At 38.1% G+C, this 21,336-nt stretch overlaps 2 protein-coding genes across 2 annotated transcripts; both read left to right on the top strand.

The window, feature by feature from the left end:
* Positions 1–58: 58 nt before the first annotated feature.
* On the top strand, positions 59–12,366 carry mfsd2al2 (major facilitator superfamily domain containing 2a-like 2). The gene is made up of 14 exons (XM_063464991.1): positions 59–64; positions 2,307–2,426; positions 2,508–2,632; positions 2,729–2,861; positions 4,123–4,201; positions 4,292–4,437; positions 6,645–6,735; positions 7,196–7,317; positions 7,439–7,522; positions 7,645–7,728; positions 7,799–7,911; positions 8,150–8,293; positions 8,385–8,552; positions 11,994–12,366. Exons 1-14 carry the CDS (start codon positions 59–61, stop codon positions 12,364–12,366), a joined length of 1,788 nt encoding a protein of 595 aa, XP_063321061.1.
* A 3,925-nt stretch (positions 12,367–16,291) lies between these two features.
* fkbp1aa (FKBP prolyl isomerase 1Aa) lies at positions 16,292–20,789 on the top strand. Its single transcript, XM_063464896.1, has 5 exons — positions 16,292–16,407; positions 16,511–16,558; positions 17,083–17,195; positions 19,905–20,076; positions 20,339–20,789. Exons 1-4 carry the CDS (start codon positions 16,371–16,373, stop codon positions 20,034–20,036), a joined length of 330 nt encoding a protein of 109 aa, XP_063320966.1. The 5' UTR covers positions 16,292–16,370; the 3' UTR covers positions 20,037–20,076; positions 20,339–20,789.
* Positions 20,790–21,336: the final 547 nt, after the last annotated feature.

The following is a 21,336-nucleotide window of genomic DNA, read 5'->3' as shown; positions in this document are numbered from 1 at the left end:
TGCAATGCATATACACATCTGCACAAACCAGCATTTGTTAGTATCTATTGCTGTATTGATGAAGGTGATGTATGAACAATAATTTAATCATTAAAAATGTAAAAAGAAAAAAAAAGTGAGATTTCACACAATTGGTACACAGTTGACTTCTAATACTAGTCTTGCCCTCCCCTTGGTAGACATAACCATTTAGTAGACCTTTGGCATGGTTGTCCACCTCTGAAGAATTCAGAGTATCCTCTGATGCAAAAGCCCTTCAGTCTTCAGTTTAAAAAGTTTGAATCTTCCATCTCTGATTTCAAAGCAATTCCTTGCTGCTTTTGTCAGGCTCCAAATGTATTTTGATATGCAGAATTCACAGTTGTGTGAATAAACAAAAGGCATCAAAAAATATGTCATTACTCTGCACCAATACATGAGTGGTATTGATTTCTGTCCTGAGATTATTTCACATTTGTGTCTGTTCTGCGGCTAGCTTTGGTTTTGGCTTGAAGCTTGTTTCCACCACTGAAGCCTCTTTTTTTCTGCCATGAATCAAAATTTCAGGTTATTTAAAATTTTGACATCATAATTCATAATTTAAGGGTATTTTCTCAATTTCTACCTATTTTCTCTAAAGTTTAGTGAATCAAAATTGTGACATCATAACCCCAAACTTTGACTTATGGGTGGTAAAAAAAAAAAAATTCTTTCAGTTGCCGAAACAAATTTTCATTAGAAAGATCTGTAGAACTCTGACTAGTACTGGAAGTGGGGAAGGAAAAAATTATATTTGCTGATTTTCCACTGAACTGAAATAAATGTTAGGACTCATCTCTGTGGAGAAATCAATAACAATAACCACATTTGGTGCAGACCAATATAGACGTTTGTTTCCACTATTGTAAAACATATATTTTGACAAGTCAAATTTTGGTGTTGTAATCTCAAAATTTCTGATTATTGTCTCAAAATGTTGGCTTACTAACTCAAACTAATGAAACAATAACTGAAAAATGATGAGAATTAGTTTGAAATTTTGCCTTATTGTGGTAAATTTCTTTTCCAGTGATATAAACCACCTGACCTGACTAAGATTGTAAATATGGGTTTTACGTTGATACCCATATTTACAAACTTACTTGCATTTCACTGAAGCTCCACAAGAGGTCACAACCACCCATACTACCTCACTCCAATACAGCACATCGGTACAGAAGTATTCTGAAGTTACTGACAATGTGGTGAAAGCGGTGGCCTTTTTCCAGAGTCAGAGAAACTCTCACTGCAGCTGTGGAAATACAGTTCTGTCATTTTAATTTTAATATTTTTAAAACATGTTCCACAAGTTTGTTGTTTCAAACAGATCTGCAGCACTGGTAGTTCTTATGCTTTGCTGTTGAGCCACCTTATTTATTAAGTCTGAGCAGGTGGACTGAATAAGAATGCTCCTCTTCCAAACACAAAAGAGTTGTTGAACCAGAATCTGGTTTCAAACGGGTGGCATTCACCTGTGTGTGCAGGGACAGCGTTACACGTCCGGTGATACTCAAGTGTTATTATCCCTCCTCACATCAACAATGAATTGCCTTAAGAGTTTTTCAGAGCACTTCCAGACATTTAAAAGGAATTTATTCAAGCAAAACACAAACAGGAACTTGTGCTGGAAAGATCAGCAGGGGGTAAGGACCATTTCTCTTCATTCCTAGAGTTTACATTCACATTCAAACCCTTCATTTTTAAGTTGGTTAAAAATGCTCTGCTTTAAAAAAAATATATATCCATATTAGTAATAGCATTACAATTTTCCCTTGAATATTATGATTTAATGTTTGCTGCAGAAGCTTGTTCTCAATTAAATACGTTAGTTTTGTCCTCTCAAACAAGTTTCACTTGAAATCAGTGGCAGCTAGCTACTGTATTACTTTCAACACCAGTGTCAAAGTAAACTTTGTGTTTCCTACTCTATTTTTATTTTTTTTCAACAACATTTTTAAGAAATTGAAGAAAAATAAAACAAACACGGATACAAGAAAACACAAAAAAATTACACAAGGCGCTTTTAAATATTCTTGTTTTCATAAAAAAAAAAATGAACCCTTGTATGAGTCAAAAATGTAACAAACTAGCATCCTTGTTAAATAGCGCTTTTATTAGGTTACATGGATTATAATCTAATTAATAACTGAAAATAAGACAACTGATATTTCTGAATTTATTTTAGTTTTGTTTGACACTCCCTCAGTGGATTTTCTCCACTTACAGTGGAGGAGAGACTGTATATGAGCCAGATGAACTATTTGAACTAACATTCAGACATTTCACAGGACTCAGGTGGTATTCCTCTGGCCTGCAAGCTGTGTTATGCTGTGGGTGGGGTCCCACATCTGATCACCTCAGTAGCTATTGGTATTTCCTTGCAAATTTTCCTTCTGGATGTTGTAAAGGTAAAAGTTCAGTACTTTCCACAATATAATGCTCTATACTGCTTCTAATTTTAAGTGGGTAAAATATGTAAAATATCACAGATGGAGGCCTTCTATGTTTCCATGATTTTATTTGTGAGTCGGGCCTGGGATGCTGTGACTGACCCTCTGGTTGGATATCTTGTGAGCCGCAGTAACTGGACGCCCATTGGCAAACTCACTCCATGGTTGGTTGAACCACACATTTAACATGCATTTCACTTTGAATTTAGATTCCTTTTGCAGCACTGTGCTCAGCAGAGCCATCAATCTTTATCTCACAGGATGGTTATTTCCACTCCATTTGGCATCTTGTCCTATCTGCTTCTGTGGTTTGTGCCACGAGGCTCGATGTCTGAGACTGTCTGCGTGTTGTGGTTCCTCACAGCGGCTTGCCTATTCGAGTCCCTCATGACTGTAAGTTGTTGGATGTTCGCAGGCACAATCACTTTCATTTCCAGTACATTTCATAGGTAAAAGTTCAGCTTTTGTTGTTTGAAAATCGAGATGCTACATAAAAAGAACATGATATACTCGTTACCAAGCAACACCTATAGCATAGACTGTATGGTTAGTGAGGTCATGATACCACGCCTTTCCCCCTTCTCATTTTTGATATTGCACATCCTGGATTCCTCTTCTCACATCTTAGTCCCTCCCACCAGATATGTAGGCAAAAGAGGCAAGAAAGACGAGGAGGAAGGTGTCAGGGTAACAGGAATTTAGTCAAATGAGACTTCCTCACCTCAGAATTGTTTTTTGAATGATATTTGTCACAACCTCAACATAAATAGTTTGGTTATCGCTCAGGTATTGTTCTATTTTATGATCACAGGTGTAACAGTATTCATGTTTTTGTTTTTTTAATTTTTATTTAGGCCGACTCAGACAACATGGCACAGTCTGACAAGATACAATACTCTTTTTTAAATCGCACACAGATACGTTGGACGGCATAAAGTTTGAAAAGACATTTGCATAGTAAGGACTAGCTAATTAAAGAGTCCTCTTGTTAGCGCTTAGCAGCTCAAGCAAGATAAACATTAGGTGGGATAACAGGCAGGCAACACAGACGCTCTGATAACGAACACCAGCTAACAGAGGCTTTGAATACACAGAGGAAAGTGGAGACCCCTGGGGGAACTAGAGACAGCTGAACTTACTCAAGGACAGTGACCAAGAGGAAGCAAAACTAGACACCAGGAGACAATGACTAAAAAGCAAAAGAGGAAGTGACTGTCGGTCAAATGTGAAACATGGCACACTGGTGAATTTAACAGCAAAAAAAAAACTGGAGGAACAATTCAACAGAAACAAAATGCAGCTAACACGAACATCCGACAGGAACTGAGAGAAAAGAATACTACTGAATGCGTGACAATAAAACCTAAACCAAGGAACGATAGGAATTAATGAATAAACAGAAATCACACCCTGAGAAATAAAGAGAACTTAAGAACAAGGAATCAGAAACCAGAGGGCCAAAAAAAAAATAAAAGAGAATTCTGAATTTCAGCTCAGAACCCTAGTTAGCTCTTTGGTCATCTTTCTGGTGACTGAAATTCATAGTACTCTGATCCTACTGTTATTTTTGCTCCAAGCCATGTCACCATGGCTACTGAGTTTCACACCAATGGTGAAGTGTCATTTGGCATCACGTTTTTCTTCCTGTCAACAGTGCTACAACGTCCCCTACCTATCACTGAATATGTTTCTGGGAGGAGATCAGAGAGACAGGGACTCTGCCACAGCCTACAGTAAGAATATTGACTCATTTACATTCAGAAACTTCATCAGACGCCAAACTAAATGGAAAGTGTTTTGAGTTTCTTTACTTATTTGGCCAGGAATGAGTGTGGAGATGGTGGCAATGCTGCTGGCATCAGTAATTCAGGGGCAAGTTGTGGCTGTGTACAACACAGAGAAGCAGGAGGCCTGCCGGGAAACACCTCAAAGCACGTCTTCACCACAGACTGCTTCCTTTCAACAGACAGTATGCTACTCTCAAAGGGGGGCAAATACGCTCTTCTTTATTTCCTGTTATATTTGGATTTTCACATTAAACATGGCCAAGCATATATAAAAGCACGTTCAGGCTTCAGATTGATCTAGACACCAAATGTTTTATCTACACCAGTTTTTTCTACTTTTAGCTCTGTATGATGTCACTGAGGAAGCCCCACCCATTTGCTGACCGATCTTTACAAACTAGCCAATCTGGTTATGTCATCATCACACAGCCACATCCTTTCACGATTGCCGTTATGGCGCAGGTAGTATTCTCGGTGCTACAGTATTCCTGAACAATAGGTGTTGGCATAGGAGGAGAAGAAGCTAACCTGGAAGCAAAGAAAGTCTTTTTCACAAAGTCTCATCTTTCCACACTGTTGCATCGTCCTCTTTATTATCTGCAACTCTCTGAGCTTCTGTACTGATTATCACTGAAACACCAGTAAAAACCAAAATAATCGTACACTCGTATCTCCAATCCAGCAGCAGCACAACATGCCAGGTTACAAAGAAAAGGTGGACAACTGTCAGCTTGTGACAGCAGATGCCACTTGCCAGATATAAAAAGTTTGATTTTATAAAACGATGTAAAAAAAAGAAAAAGGAAAAAAGGCAAAGGGATTCTTTAACTGTGACATCAGTAAACTCTTTCCTGGTGAATTTACTTAGGAAAGCTTTAACCCTCTCAGGCTCAAATTAAGTTTTAGTTGCTAATGCACAACCAAGTCCTGCAGTGGTACTTCTGAGTAAAAAAAACTCATAAAATATGTATGTGGGGTAATCAGGTTGTTAGTGTTTTAACTGTTGCAAATCTGCAATGCCTGCCTTGACAGGGTTAAAACTATCTCAGTTGCTAGTTTTAAGGCTTAGCGAATACAATGTGATGCTAATTTTGTAAATGATTGCTTTTGGTAGTGTCCCAAAGAGTCATAAAGCCGTGTGGATGTCAGAACTTTTGATTGATAAGTCGTTAACCTAAAACCCCCCGCAGTGTCAGTTAGATGTGCATCAGCAACAGAAGAAACTCCCAGCTTGAGGCTTCAAAAATGAGACTTAGCAAAACAGCTGATGATGTCATGGTGGCCACACCCATCCATTATATACAGTCTAGCTCTGTAAGTGAATTATGTTTGAGCTCTGAATATTTTTTCTATGACATGAATAAAATATATAGCTGTAAATGAGCAAATTAGGTCCCCTTTAATGTAAAATAAAAATTGTTCACCCTGACACAGGACTCACATTTCATCAGTAGAGCAGAAGCTTTTTTTTTTTTTGTGCTCACATAGTTTCAGGGATATCTTGTTACCCTGTAATTTACTGCTCTTTGCTTGATGTATACACCATTGTTGTGGGTTTTCTGTGTGTCTGAGGTGAACTCACATTACTCATATTATGGAGATATATGGGCACATTGTGGGTGCTCACTTTCATTGCAAATCCTCATAACTAAATCCATTACATGTAGAGTGACATCTTGATTAATGGTTAGAGTAAGTTTTGGAAAATTAATTAAATTAAATTTAAATTTAAGTCTTCTGTTTCATGATTCGACATGCTGTGTGTTCAGAGATGCTATTGCGCATTGGTTGAAACAAGTGGTTTCTTAAATTACCGTTGCCTTCCTGTTAGGTGAAAGCAGTCTGGCCATTTTCCCTGTCCTCTGACATCAACAAGGTTATTTCACCTGGAGAACTGCTGCTAACTGAATATTTTCTCTTTTTGGATAATTCTCCATAAACCCTATAGATGATTGTGTGGAAAAATCCAAATCCGTTTCTGAAATACTCAGACATGCTCAGTCTTAACTTCAGCAGGGTGTCTTGATCGTGTCTACATTCCTTAATATACTGAGTTTCTGCCGTGTAAATGCCAGCTGATTATTTGCATTAATAAGCCGTTGAACAGGTGTACCTAACAAAAGCCAGTGAGTCTATATCTTTACGTAGTTTGCATTTTCTTTTGGATTTTATGCGAATGAGATCGACATCTTCAGCCGCAAGCTGATTTGTGTATTTCACGTGCTCCCTGTAGAAACACCATTGAGCTTTTTGTGTTTATTTATAATGCTATAAAACAATTATTAACAGTGAAAAAACTTCTGTTTTTAAGCCTCTAGACTTAGGTTTGTAGACAGAATAACATGCTTTGTTTAAAAGTTATGATTTCATGTGTGCATTTTGCCCCCAGCAAAGGGCTTTCCTGACCTCAGCTATGGTCATGGGTGCCTTGTTTTTCCTCTGCAGCCTGATTTTGTTCCTCGGGGTGAAGGAGAAGCAGGGTGAGTCATTCAGAGACAGTCAGTGTTCAAACACAATAAATAAAACGTTTTTTGTTCTTGTTGAACAGCTTTGCAGAGGCGATCATGTTATCATGAGGATCTGGTAACAAATATTTCAAACCTTTATTTGTCGAGTAGGACAAAAAAAGTGTTTTCATTTTCTTTTGCCTTGGCACCGTTTGTAAACAGAATAATAAACTTGTCAAAGCTTAAACTATACGTATAGACAAACCTTTGAACCTCTGAAGTGAACATTTTTTAGTTAAATGAAAACATGATTATGCTGAACCACAAAGTAATTTAGTTTGATATATGTATAGCATGCACAGGTATAGCTGAGGACTTAATCAAAATGTAAAATTAGCTCATGATGTTATGACTCATGACTCATGATTTTACAAAAAGAGTAAAATCATGAGTCTGATATTTCACTCTTTTCTCTCATATGTTATATTCCCAGCCTCTCGCTGCTCTGAAGATAAAGTACGACCTTCCTATTTGAGCTCGCTGAAGATGCTCACATGCCACGTTCCTTACCAAAGGCTCGTGCTGGGCTTTGTGTTTAGTGCATTTGCCTTTCAGGTACAACTTGTAATCATTTCTGCATATGGTTTCTCCTTCTTAATTCTGTTTTTATTCACTTCAAAGTCACATGTGAAACAATTTTTCCTTTTTTTTTTCTTACCATCTGTTTTGATCTCAGATGTCCTTGGGTAACTTTGCACTGTTTTGCAGTCATGCTGCTGGGCTGGGAGCCCAGTTCCAGCACCTCCTGCTGGTTTTACTGGTAAGGTGCAGCTAACTTAACAGACTATTTCACACCCTGCTCTGCTGCATGGTTCAGTAGCTTTCTGGCCAGTTTAGATATGATTTCAGTTCAAAATAGAAATTCAGTCAACATTTCCACAGGTTTCTGCCTCTGTAGCAGTTCCTGTGTGGCAAATAATTCTTCTGAGAATTGGGAAAAAGTCCACCGTTTTCATCGGATTGTCGGTAAGACCTCTAAAACTTGATGATAAGAGAAATGTTCCACACCTTGAATCCTCATTTTTGTCTCTCCCAGCTCTTCATCCCAGCAGTGATTATAGTTGCCTGTGTTCCCAGTAACCTGCTGGTCTTCATGAGTATGTGCGTTCTGATGGGATTCAGTGTGGCAACCATATTCCTGCTACCCTGGTGAGTCAGCTCCCAGCCTGAACACAAAGTTTGAGGTCCTTTCCAAGGCCCCCTGTCAGATCTAATCAGTGTCAGAGCTGAATGCGGTGCACATGAATCATTCATAGTCTGTACTCAACCCTGGCCAGTGATGACTATTCCAGAAACGATGTGCTTTGCTGACCAGCCAGAACTCTCCATTAAAACTGACATGTGGTTTTGACATGTGATATGTCAACTTGTTGTGTGTGTGCTGCAGGTCAATGCTTCCAGACGTGGTGGATGACTTTGCTGTGAGACACCCGTCCTGTAAGGACCTAGAGCCCCTGTTTTTTTCCTGCTATGCCTTCTGCAGTAAACTGACAGGAGGGCTGTCTGCTGGACTCTCAACCATGACATTACAGTGAGTCAGACTCCAGTCCACTCACTTCTTATATTTTGTTACGTGGGTACATCACTTGGTCTGTCACATTATGTGCTCTCCTCGTCTGCAGGTTTGTGGGCTATGAAGCAGGTTCTTGTAACCATGGTGACAGAGTGGCGACTGCTCTGATCGTACTGTTCTCGCCAGTTCCCGTCACACTTCTGCTGATAGGGATGGTGTTTTTTCACTTCTACCCAATTAACGAGAGGCAAAGCTTGCAGCTCCGGGAACAAATCCAGTAAGAGGCTCAGACATGTCATCTTTGAAACAGCTACAATGGAGATTTTTATCATTAGAAAAAGCATCAAATTAAGAAGTGAAAACAACAGCATTAAAAGAGTTGCTCACATAGATTGCCTATAAACAGAAGCACTATGCACAAGATACACAGAGAGGAGTGAAACTGAAATCATGGGAGAACCCTACAACAGCAAAGATGGCGGTAGAAATATAAATGACAAAAATCTTTCTAAAATGTAATTTTTGGGCAAAATCACGTTTGACTAGTGATTTGACATTTGATATGTCATATGATACATCTGTCAGGATTAGCCGTGTAGTAGGCAGATTGCAGACCCAGATGCACGGGGTACACAGGGGTTGATCCTAAAGTGAGCCTTTAATGTTGGCTATTCAAAATAACAAAGCACCAACCAGGGAATACGATCAAGATATACAGAAACCATGAGGAACACAGAGCAGGATAACACACAGCACTGAAGGACAATGTAACAAGGGACAAAGGAGACAGACAGGGGGTGAGGAGGAGAGGAAACAGCTGGAAGACACAGCTGAACTAAATCAAAATAACAAGACATGAGGGAATTAAACTAAAACACGACACCAAAGTCAAATGACTATGAAATCATAGCACAAAGTAACTAAACAGAGACAAACTTGACACAATGAGACACAAATGGGCAACTACACAAATAACCGAAGACTAAACAGAATAAACCCTGAAAGGGATAGTGATAGCCAAACGTAGCTGAAACAAGGAACTAAGGCTGAAGAGTTTGGACAATAACAAACTAAGAACCAAATAGAACGTTAAAATAATAAGCAAGCATTCAAAGTTCACAAACTGAAACCTCTGGGTTCAAAACCCAAGATCATGACATTGTTTATGTCGTGATGACCATTAAAATTAAAGTTTATTTAATTAAATTAATTTTAATGCTTCTAAATAACATCCCAAGTGACTGGAGGTGTTTCAAACTGTTTGCAATACTGGAATTTGTTATACAAGATGGACCAAACCACTAAGATATCAACTGCTGGTTTGTGAAGTCCACCACTGTTTAGTTTTTTGTTTTTGGTGTTTTTTAAACCAGATGTGAAGAGTGACTGTTTAAGAAACAAGCAACACCACATCGTACAACTGTGTATGCTTAAGGCACTTCTTCGTTGGCTTTTATATACAGTTCACAGTTGCTCATTTTGATGAACCTTTGAATCTTTAGTTTCAGCTCATTGTTTCACAACATCTTAACTGATTTCATGGCAGAAATTTCAGGAAAAAAAGACACTTTGCACATCTATTTTGTAAGACAGATGCGTAGGAGAAGGACAAACAGATCCAGCATTGCAAACAGACTCCCACACAGTTTAACTTGGAAGGATCCCTTTTTTCTTCATCAGGCAATATTATTTCTGACATATATTTGACAAGTAGAACAATCAACTTAGATACCCAACATAGCTGATAAAATCATAAATGTTTAGCCAGATACACGATCAACCTCATTACATAGATTCATATTTAGATGTAAATAATTTTCAGCCACTTCATGTACAATATAATGAACAAATACATTAAAAAAAAAGTAAAAGTAAAAAATGAAATCCCAGCAAAAAGTTAGAAATGTGAAATAATTTAGCTGCAAAAGAGATATCAAAAAGAAAAGAAAGAAAAATAGACTTATAGCCATTGAGGTTGAGGTAAAACCTTAAATACTGAGTTCATAGTTGTCTGTTATAGCATGTTCACAGCAAGTTCACACTCACAGATTTAAGATCAAGTCAAGTCTTAGTTTTAATAAGTCATAAGTTAAGTTATTTTGCCAAGAGTTTGTTGAGAAGATTTTTAACAGGCTACTCTCTGAGCACGAGATGGTACAGAGGGAGTCGCTGTGCTCAGAATAGCACAAAGACCAGAAACAGGGAAACTGACACGCTAAGCTGCAAACAAATAAAAAAACAAAACAAAAAGTTTGGGATTTATGAAAAACACAAAAAGATAAAATCTCAAAGGATAATTGTAATTTTAAAAAATATAACGCAATAAACTAACTTTGTTGAGTGAAATCACTAAAGAGAGTTATTTTAATATAAAGCATTGAGACTCTGCCCAAATGGATTGGCCAGAAGGATAGGCAAATTCAATATTTAATTCAAGGGATTGTTGAACATGATGGACTGGAGTTGGAGTGTTAATGGCAGCCATCGTTTCTCTATATGTTGCTTAGAGAACTGGAAATAGCTAGAGTGAATTGTTGAAATGTGTGCAAATACAATATGGCATTTGTACAACTCTAACAAGCTCGAAAGACTATGCTTGGTATGACCACCTTTGTCAAGATGGCCTGAACCTTTTTAGGCAAGATTTCTTATTATTTCTTTAAGTAGTCTTTGGTAATAGTAAAGCTAAAGACTTTTGCACAATACTGTAAAAATTATAAAAATACAACTGACCCCAAATATGATCTTTTTAACAGCGTCATCATGCTTGCTATTATTATATGGATGAAGAGTTCAGTAAACTATCAAGACAGATTGTAAAATTTCAGTTATTCACTTCAGCAGCTCAAACCCATATGTCAGCATCTACAATATCAAAGAATGTGTAAGCAAATTTATAAACTCTTTGAATGTAAATAGCATTGTCACAGACTTGGATCAATATGGATTTTGAACATAAAAGAATAAGAGTGGAGGAGGTCTGGTTTTGTTTGTGGATTAAAGCTTAAAACTTGAACTACAAAATAGTGGGAAAAAAAGGTGGCCAACAACATACTAGAATGAATAACGACAGAAATCTGCCATGTGATTGGCTGAGTTGTGTTAACAAACAGTTGAACGGGTGTACGAATTGGCTGGGGAATAGGATTACATTTAGAAAAATGTGAATTGAGATTTTAGTTAAATTGTTGGAGATTATGTGATTAAATTTTAAGAACACATTATGTTCACCCATCTGCAGTATAAGGTGTGTTATTATTATCTTTATTTATCAGATTTGTTTAAATGTTTTTTGTAACGCCAGGGATTACATCGCTCATTAAAATGTAATGCAACTTGTGTTCATTAACTGGTTCCAAAGTAGCCACGGAACACAAAGTAATCTGACCCAAGCATGCCTAACAGCACCTCTAAAGTGTATGGGCATCTTGCTGGAGTCATTATTCCATATTTACTTCCAGTTCTTTTTCCATGAGTATGCCCAGATGTCATTGTTCCAAAAGAGAGCAAAAAAAAAAAGTTTTCCATAAACCTTCAACATAGTGAGCAAAAGTAAATAAAAGGAGATCATTCTCTGCAGCAGAATAGAATCATTTGCTACATAGTTCAACAGATAGCCTTACAAAAGTCCTTGCAGGACTTAAACATACCACTTTTAAAATGAAAGATGAATAGGAATGATAATACATTTATTTTGTATTTTTTATTCTTTATCCAGTTCAGAAGTTACATCATCATCTTCAGAGCGAAGAGAAAACACAGAGCTGCCAACAATCCTGCAGCAGGCCCACGCTGGAGTCACATCAACATCACATTATGACTCAAACACATTAAAATTTGAGAACTTACCACACTGTTACAGTCAGGATAAAATAAATTCAGTCAAGTCTGTTTGTTCAAATGTTTCCAACAGATCTTTTGGAAATGGCAGCAGGCATAAAGCAGATCGGTTAATTGTAAGTCCTCGATGTCATGAACAAAGCCCTCACCAGTGCTCAGGATGGGCCAAACTGGGCATAAATGTTCCTGAGAATCATTGCGAGTCTGCCTCTAACAGGTCGCATGTGAGAGCCAAGGTGTCATGGGTTTGAGGAGTACATCCCACAGCATCTGTTTTAGCCTGATTTAAGCATGCTACAACCTTCATGTCTGTACTTTTTAATTTGATGCTTCAGCAGGGAGTTGGTTCACTTAGCTTAGCATATCGTTGGATCGGCATAATCTAGAAAATGCATAGCTAAGAAACTAATGGAGAGTTACAGAAGGCCCAGCCAATAAATCTTTGCAGAACTAAAGCTTAGTCCCTGCAAACTCTTTGCATACACTGAGTGGAAAAATTGTTTTAACAGGTCATGTCTTTATGTTAGGGTATCAATCTGACCTGTTTTAGCATTATATTTAGCATAGACAAATAACATTAGATTAGATAACGCTTTATTAATCCCTCGGTTGGGTTCCTCCAGGAAATTCTGTTTCCAGTAGCACAGCACCAACAGAAGCTGGAAAAGAATGTAAGCAGCAATAGAAATATACCATATATACACATATACACATATATAAATACAGAGACATATATAAATACAGAGTATATAACAGCGATAAATAGGATAAATAAGAATAGGAATAGGAATACCAGGGAATTGCACATTTCAACTATTGTGAGACAATAGTTAGTCTCCGTTGGCAGCAGATGTTCTTTAGCAGCAGTGTGTCACACAAATCAGGTTATGGCATTAGTGTTATGGTGCCAGCACTCCTAACTAAACTATTTGCTGGTGTGTATGGGTCTACTTTAACCTAAACCACATTTTTTTCTTCCAGTTCTAACCAAGTAGACTTTCTAAAGCAAAGTATGGTCACCTGGAATTTAAGCCTGCAAATCATGCAGCTGCCACCAATTCAGCCTCTAGAGGTGGATTTTAAAACAAGGGAAATTTCTCAGTAGACTTTACTGCTGCTTCAAGACATAAAGCCATCAATGTCAAAAGACACACTGCGCATAATAAGGACAGAGCAGCATTATACGATTCAGTGGGATGAGGTTTTCACTTGTATCAAAGGCTAAGGTCACACAAAGTAACCCAAAAAGCCAGATGATGTAATCCTCTCCGCTCTTTTAATGCTGCCAAGTACTTCCACCTTTGAATTATCTATTTAACACTGCATTAGAGACGGGTGCTGGTTTAACTCAGTGGTGTGATTAGAGCTAAAAATGATTACACATAACTTACGTAAAGGAAAAGTACAGGCAAAGGTCATATATAGGTTTCTTTAATTTTCTACTTTGTGCCACCTCATTTCATCTCCCCTCTGTCCTCCTGCCTGTGACCCAAAAGTCATTCCCAGTGAAGCATCGTGAAAGATTTCTCATCTCCAAAAATAAATATTCAGTAGAGAGTACGAGAATAGAAAAGGGTCAGCAGACGTGCAAGGATGCACAGGTATAACCTTAGAGGAAGTTCTTTCAGCAACTGTGATGTGATGTATATAAGAAGCATGACACTTGGTTAATTGAATTCAAAGTATATATAGTGTTAAGCTGTAATGTATGTGAAATATTCTGCAGGACACTGCTGTGATGAGCAGAGAGAAGGTGAGAGTTAGAGCTTTTTTATGTCTTATACACAGTTTTCAACACTTTATGAAGCGCAATAAAAAAACAAACAAACCCCAGTGCAGTAATAGACAACAGTTCACAATTTAAAACTAAATAAAAACATTTCTACAGGTCATAATATAAATCTGTAAAGTTGTGATAGCATACTCATGTTGTCAGTGTCTGTTCTTTAAGTTGTACCAAGGTCAGCAGATTTCCTGTTCCTGAATTTCATATAAATACATTATGTCCATAATCACTTATTTGTGCCATCATTTATTAAATTTAAATTTTAGGCTGTTGCCAAACAGAGATGTGGTTGATTAAAACATGGTGGGATGAATAATCCAGGTATGGATATTAATAGTAATATTAATTAATAGTATGAATGGAATGGACTGATATTTAGGGAGTGCTTTTGTAGTCTTACTGACCACTCAAAGCACTTTAGACTACAAGGCACATTTGACCATAAATTACGTAGAGATTTATTCTTTACTCTTTAAGCACTTATAATCCTAACTAATACAATTTAATCAAACATGCATATCTTTGAACTGTGGGAGAAGGCTGCAGTAGTCAGAGGAAACCCACACAGGCATAGTGAGAACATGCAAACTCTGCATAGAAATGGCCTGGCCTATGATAACTTTGACATTAGTGTGTGTGTGTGTGTGTGTGTGTGTGTGTGTGTGTGTGTGTGTGTGTGTGTGTGTGTGTGTGTGTGTGTGTGTGTGTGTGTGTGTCAAATTACACTTTTCACAATTCCAGTAGCACTCAGATATTTGTTGACGAGTGTTTGCAGTCAAGTCAGAGTGTTCTGTGCAAACTGTGGCCGACCACAGCAATCTGCTAGTGATCAAAGCAGTTGCGAGGAGGTTTTCATTAACTGTGGAACACACCTTTTTCCCTAGAAACATGACTTTCAGATACTGTTCATCTGTTGTGGATAGTTTCTTAGACCTGCCACTTCTTTTTTTATCCTCCACTTTGAGGACACTGTACATGATGTCCAGATATGCCAAGTTGCTAGTAAACAAAGTCCCTAAATATACAATTTAATGTTGCCTGTTATGTGTAGACAAAAGAATGTTTCATCCCTTGACTTAGGTGTATTTTTTATGTTTATATGATTCATAGGTCAGTGTTAATAGGCTTAACAAAACAAAACAAAACAAACAAACAAAAAATGCTCAGGACTGGATTGAAAATGAGTGACATGGCAGCCAAAAAACCTTTTGAAAGCCTGGAGAACCAGTTCTCTTACTTCCACATAGTAAAAAAAAACAAAAACAATACTGCAAATCCTCAGCCATCACAGATAAAAGTCACATCAGTTCATTTTCCATCCTCATCTGAAATAACAGGATGTTACAGTGCTAATGTCAGCAGGTTCATGTGTTGAACATGTACCAGTGTTGTGTTCACTTTGTTTCGAAACATGGTGCATACGTGCAGGCATGCTGTAGCTCATCCCATCACGATAAAGAAACAACAAAGAAGTCAGGTGGGGTGCGGAACATGGGAAATGAAACAGTCATTCAAGTTTTTAACAATGTTCCAGATTACAAACAGTGTCATGCAGGCTGTAAACACCTATCCCAACTACAGATTTACAGTTTCAATGCTGAACCTAGTTGTTTTTGACTTTGCTGCTCTGTGTATGATAATCGTTCCCAAATTTGTAGGAACACAATAGATATAAAAATAGATGTGAAATAGATGTAAAAGCTGAAAAAAAGGTTCAGAGTTGCAATAAGTGACAGCAGTTACTTAGATAGGTGGATATTAACAAGAGTTTTTGATACCAGTGCCAGTATCAGTTCCCCCTTGTGCCTTTATCATTTCCCTTATTGTAGAAAACGTAGAGGTATGCAAGTTTCAACTGCAATATGTCTGATTAATTTCATCTGAGTTTTGATTAGCTGTTATAAAATACAATGCAGGAAGGGGCCTGAAATGCAAAAATCCACTCTTAAAAGTGATTTGATTTTTTCACTGTGTCATTTCTTGTAATGCATTTCCTCCAAGATCTGATCTCTGCACAAGCCTATACATTTATACCTAAAAGTGTTCAAGTAACATGACTCCTCCAAGATAACCTAATACTACTTTAGATTGATTTTTTAAATAATCCAAATCCCGCATGGTCATGGTCATCTCAAATGAGACCTTTCCTAATTGGGATATCTCCCGATGGGGTAAGACCTTAAAACTTAAATCATACAGAAAAAAAACCCCCAAAACTATATCCATATATATGGATGATAACCCCTATCTGACTTAAATGCTCGTCTTAGTATCACGCAATCGTAAAACGTAAAACGCTTACTTGGGCCTTGTTTCCAAGTAAGATATTCTTATAAAATTGTTATAATATTACTTCATTGGTGGATTTTTCCTCCATCCGTGCCCACTCGCTCATCAGGAGGCCGCCCATGCCTCCAGCTTCCGCTCGCATTGTAGGGTGGTCCAGAAGAAGGATACAGCGGAGCGAAAATGGGAGTAGAAATTCAGACTATAACTCCGGGTGACGGTGAGAATTGTGTGACTTGTTAAACAGCCTAATACTTGTTTTTATCCTGAGAGTGTGCGCTTCATTATTCTGCCACTTTTCTCTCTGTTTTTCCTGTTTTCAGGGCGGACTTTTCCGAAGAAGGGGCAGCGCGTCGTGGTGCACTATGTCGGTGAGTGCGGAGGCTGGAGCTCCGAGATTTGGACGCTGATTTGGATGCTCTTTAACGTTTTGAATGTTTCCTTTAGCCCCTACCTGGGTGAAAGGTGTCTGATTGGGTGAAATGTGAGCCAAGTTAGTTTCATCTAACAGTACCCGAGTGCCCATTGCTTCTTCTGCTGGTTAGCATTGTAGCTAGCTTCTGTTAACAGACTGACTATTTTGACTGTTGGGCTATCATCAGCTATTCTGATGCTCGCATACTTTTATTATACCCCCCGGTCTTTTAAACCGGCCAGAATTGTCTTTATTTGAGGGACCGAAGAGTAGTTAAGTTCGTTGAGCTGAAGCCTCCTAACGTAAACTATCCGGGAACCCGTTATGCTAACGCTAGCATCACGGCTAAGCAGTTAGCTCATGTTGGAGAAGACAGCCGGGTGCAGAAAAGTGGGATTAGTTATCAACAAGCCGAGCTCTGTGTCGAGTTAGATATTCAGACATGTCTAACCAGCCTTCGGACTCTTATTTCATCTCCAGGCACACTGGCAGACGGGAAAGAGTTTGACTCTTCGAGGTCCCGGGGCAAGCCGTTCAAATTTAAGATCGGACACCAGGAGGTGATTCGGGGATGGGAAGAAGGAGTAGCCCAGGTGAGCAAGAGTTCCGCAATGAATACCTTTATGCAGGTATTACTTAAGTAGCTATGTTTTCCTTACAACGGCTAAAAGTAACGATTGTAATCTTTCTCTCTTGGGGGGCATGACATGCTTTTATAGTTACGTTTAACTGCGTTGCTTATATTGGGAGGTATTTAGCCCAATCTCAGCTGTAACATCTGTCAGTAGTGACGAGTATGGAAATAAATTTGTGTTACTCCAGATTTATGGTATTATTTTTGCATAAGTGGGCCTTTTTTTTTTAGCCTCTTTTATTAGAACTGAATGCATCCAAATAGCACGCACAGCTCTTTTAGTGGTCTCAAGTGATGCTGGAGCATCTCTGCTCTCTTTTCTTCATCCTCTATCTGCCTTTCCTGTTGCTTAAAGTGGCACAGAGCCTGTTCCAGCTGTTAACACGCTGTTATGATACTTTGCCACCATTAACCCAGTGTAATTTTGGAATTGTGCAATTATTACTGTTAAAAATGATTTATCTTTAATGATATAATGCTGTGATGTTTGTTCTGTTGTTTCCAGCTTGTGTTTTATTGAACCATGTAAGATTTTGGGGGATTACATGCATGATCAGATGGGTGAACAAAAGACCTATTATGCCCAATTTAGTCTCTATATTTTTATTCATGGGTTCTACTAAAGTAGCTATTATAGGATTAGAAGGGGTGGGTGATATAGCCTTAAAATTATATTACAGTTTTTCACGAAAACTTGCAATAACAAGAACTGCGATGCGGGAAAAATGTTTTATTGATGCTTGCAGGCAGCAGTTTTTATAAGTGAAAGTAAATGAAGGGAATTTTCCACGTTTGTTCTCTAGTAAGTTACTGTCGTTGATGGCACACTTCCTAATTTGAAGTGTGAATGTACTGAAACAAGGTGCCAGCAGCAGCATTATGTCCAGTGACACAGCATAAATCAAATGCAAGCACAAAAGTAGCCTAGGCACTTGTTCTTCCCTAGAAAATTTAAGTAAAAGTATAAAAGAACTGCTCAGTATTTTAGTTTAACAATAACTAAATTAGCTCAGTCTCATAACTGTTCTGAAGCTGCACAGGATTGTCTTTGGTCTTTGTGTCTTTGGTCAAGGTTTTTATCCATCTGCTTAAAGTCCTGGTTTTCCACCATGTAACTGTGTCAGTAATTTCTATCCACTGCTTGTGCTTCCCCTCGTGTGGTGTGAGGCTAGGCAGCGGTGCTTGTTGAAGTGATCTGTGGACATTTGGGTTGCACATCATGAGCTGTTAGTATCTGCTTCTTTGTAGCACTTCTTTGTTGTACTTGGTTGTCTGTTTTTGCCACAAGTGTTAAAACAAATTTGTTGTTTTCACCCGCAGCATGAATAGTTTTCTTGCATATTTTGTAAAACACTGTGTTCTGTTGGAGGTTATTAAAGTTTTTAGGTGCTAAATCGTTATTGGAGGATGACCCACGGCTGTCGTTCCCAGACGTGCCCGTAAACGCATGGTGTTACTATAGCGATGATATAGCTATATGACATTTTTATATCATATAAAAATTATCTCTGTTATTGCAGATTCTCCATTCGAGATAACCCTTATTTATCATATACTGGCCCTTGGTGCAGCCACTCAGTTCATCCTCCATCTGAAACAAGCTGTTTTATGTCCTCTCACTTTAAAGCAGTGATTTTCATAATGTGAGGTGCAATCATCTCAAAACATGAAGTGAAATAGATCTTTGTAATTTAATTAATTAAATAATTAATTTGTATATTTAAACATGCTACTGTGATTAATTTCAATTAGCTTCTGAATAGGGATGTACCAGAAAAAGTTTGAAAACCACACCTTCAAGCTATCCTTCTTCTGATTGGTTGCCCTTCATAAACATACGATTTGAATTGTAGTTGGTTTGAGTTTCTGGGGTCCTGGCCTGAGGTGACTATATTAGGGATATTTTTAGGGATTTTTGATGTCATTTAAAGGCAAGAATAGGGGGGGGGGGTCGGATCTGAAGTCGGAGCTTTTGCCTCACATTGTTTGTTTGTGCGCTGACCTCATAATAAACATTATCCACCACTGTAACTGTACATATCTGACAGAAAATTAGAGGAAACATGATCACTGCACACTACATTAAACTGCTCTCTTATGATTGTGACATGCTAGCTTTCCCTGGCCAAGCTAACGCTGAGCCTTGTTTTCATTTCCTTACTCAAAGAAGGGCCAAACATGGCTTATTTAAAGCTTTGCTAATCTGTGGATTTGCAGGTTACTCCTGTTTGTGCGCCATCTACTCTCAGCGTCTTAAATGTCGCTCCCATAACTGGTGGTTCCTATTGTGTTCTTTGTCTAATTTTGTTTTTCAATGGTGGTTGGAAAACGGCTCGTAAGTACTGCCACCTTCTGGCAGTAGTAAAGCACAACATCCTCCCAGTTGCTGGTAAATCTGAAAGAAAATATATACTCCAGACACACATGGTTACATAATTAAGTTTTGTTTCTTCCTGCGCGCTTGCCCATCCTTACAAACAATGCCTTTGAAAAACGCAGTTCAGCTTGACCACAGACTAACATTGTGAAGACGGGTTTATTGGATTGCCGTTGCATTTAACTGCATTAGTTTAAGCTAAACAGAGCCTGCTCTATTAAGAGGCCTTTAAATAAATCTATTACTTAGTTCGATTGCAGCAGTAGTGTTTCATTTCCATCTTCTCCACAGATGAGTGTGGGTCAGCGGGCAAAGCTTATTTGCTCACCAGACTACGCCTATGGCAGCAAAGGTCACCCAGGGATCATCCCACCAAATGCCACTCTCACCTTTGATGTGGAGCTGATTGGTCTGGAGGCCTGAAACTTGTGCACTCAACTTTAATTCCACTCAGATTTTCAGGGTGAGACGTGTTTAATAATGTGAATAATCAACATGATTAGATTTGTAACACCCGGCGCAATTAGGGAAACATATGTATTAATAATCCTAAACAGTACTATCGCTCCCCACATGCTTACAGTGACTATACAGTTATCTTTTATTGCTTATGTCCAGAGATTAAATAGTATGGATATAACAAGCTTTAGTGTCAGTAATCCACTCTTCCTCTCCTTAATCACAGCTCTGAGCTTTTTTTTTTTTCCTCTTCCCCCTCACTGCAGGTTGACTCCTATCTCGGGAACATGGAGGAAAAAGGTTAACAGATGATTCCTGCTCTTGATTCCTGCATAGGACCTATGTCTGTTGTTACACTATTTCACTCTCCTTTACATTTATATACAAGTCCTGTTTTGTCACTTGCTTTAAAACTTTATCCCTTATATTATACTTTAGATTCCAGACAGTAATAAGTCATAGGCCATCTTATCACATGTATTTTGTCATATACTGCTTTGTATTTTTATGGTCATATTTTTTTTTTTGACTTAAAATTGACTTTATTGCCGCTGTTTGACTGACTAAATGCATCTGCCACCAGGACCATGTTTTAAGTGTCATAAATACTGAATCAGTCTCATTCCTGTGGCTTTGTGGCCTTTACAATAAAATCGTATTGATTGCGGGTAATGAATTGTCTTGATTCAAAATAAGAATAAATTGTTTGACACAATATTTTTATGAATTACTTTTGTTATGTACTCTAAAATACAAAAATGCCCAGAGCATGTCATAATCAGGGGATCAAAAATCAAATGTTTTCCTGAAGAGCGTTAGAGGACCTGGAAGATGGTCTTAGTTTATGAGCCAAAAATACCTGCTTGCTTTAATATCCACAGCTAAAGGAGAAAAATTTTCCTCTAGGAATGGCTTATTCGAATACATTAAAGAGTGATTTTTAAATAAAATGATGTTTATTTCTCCTCAGAGTTATTCTGTGTCACTTCATAGCCCTTTTTTTTGTCATTTTAAGCCACAGTCAAACAGGCCCAGTGACCCTGGCAACCAGGAGTTGTTAGGGAAAAATGTGCATTCTCTGATGCAACCACGTAGGGTATAAAAATGTTAAATTCAGCTGTTCAATGGATGCTGCAGGATTCTTTAATTTGTCAACTGGCTTCTAGGCCTGTTACTGGGGCTTTGCACTGATGCATGAATAAGGCGAGACTCTACAGGTGAACAGGGTATAAAATACCACCGTGTTATTTCCCCCAATTAATCT

This window comes from Pelmatolapia mariae, linkage group LG20 (genome assembly GCF_036321145.2).
Source record: "Pelmatolapia mariae isolate MD_Pm_ZW linkage group LG20, Pm_UMD_F_2, whole genome shotgun sequence".
NCBI classification, from domain to species: domain Eukaryota; kingdom Metazoa; phylum Chordata; class Actinopteri; order Cichliformes; family Cichlidae; genus Pelmatolapia; species Pelmatolapia mariae.
Note: the sequence above shows the minus strand (reverse complement) of the source record. Positions and strands in the feature narration are given on the sequence as shown.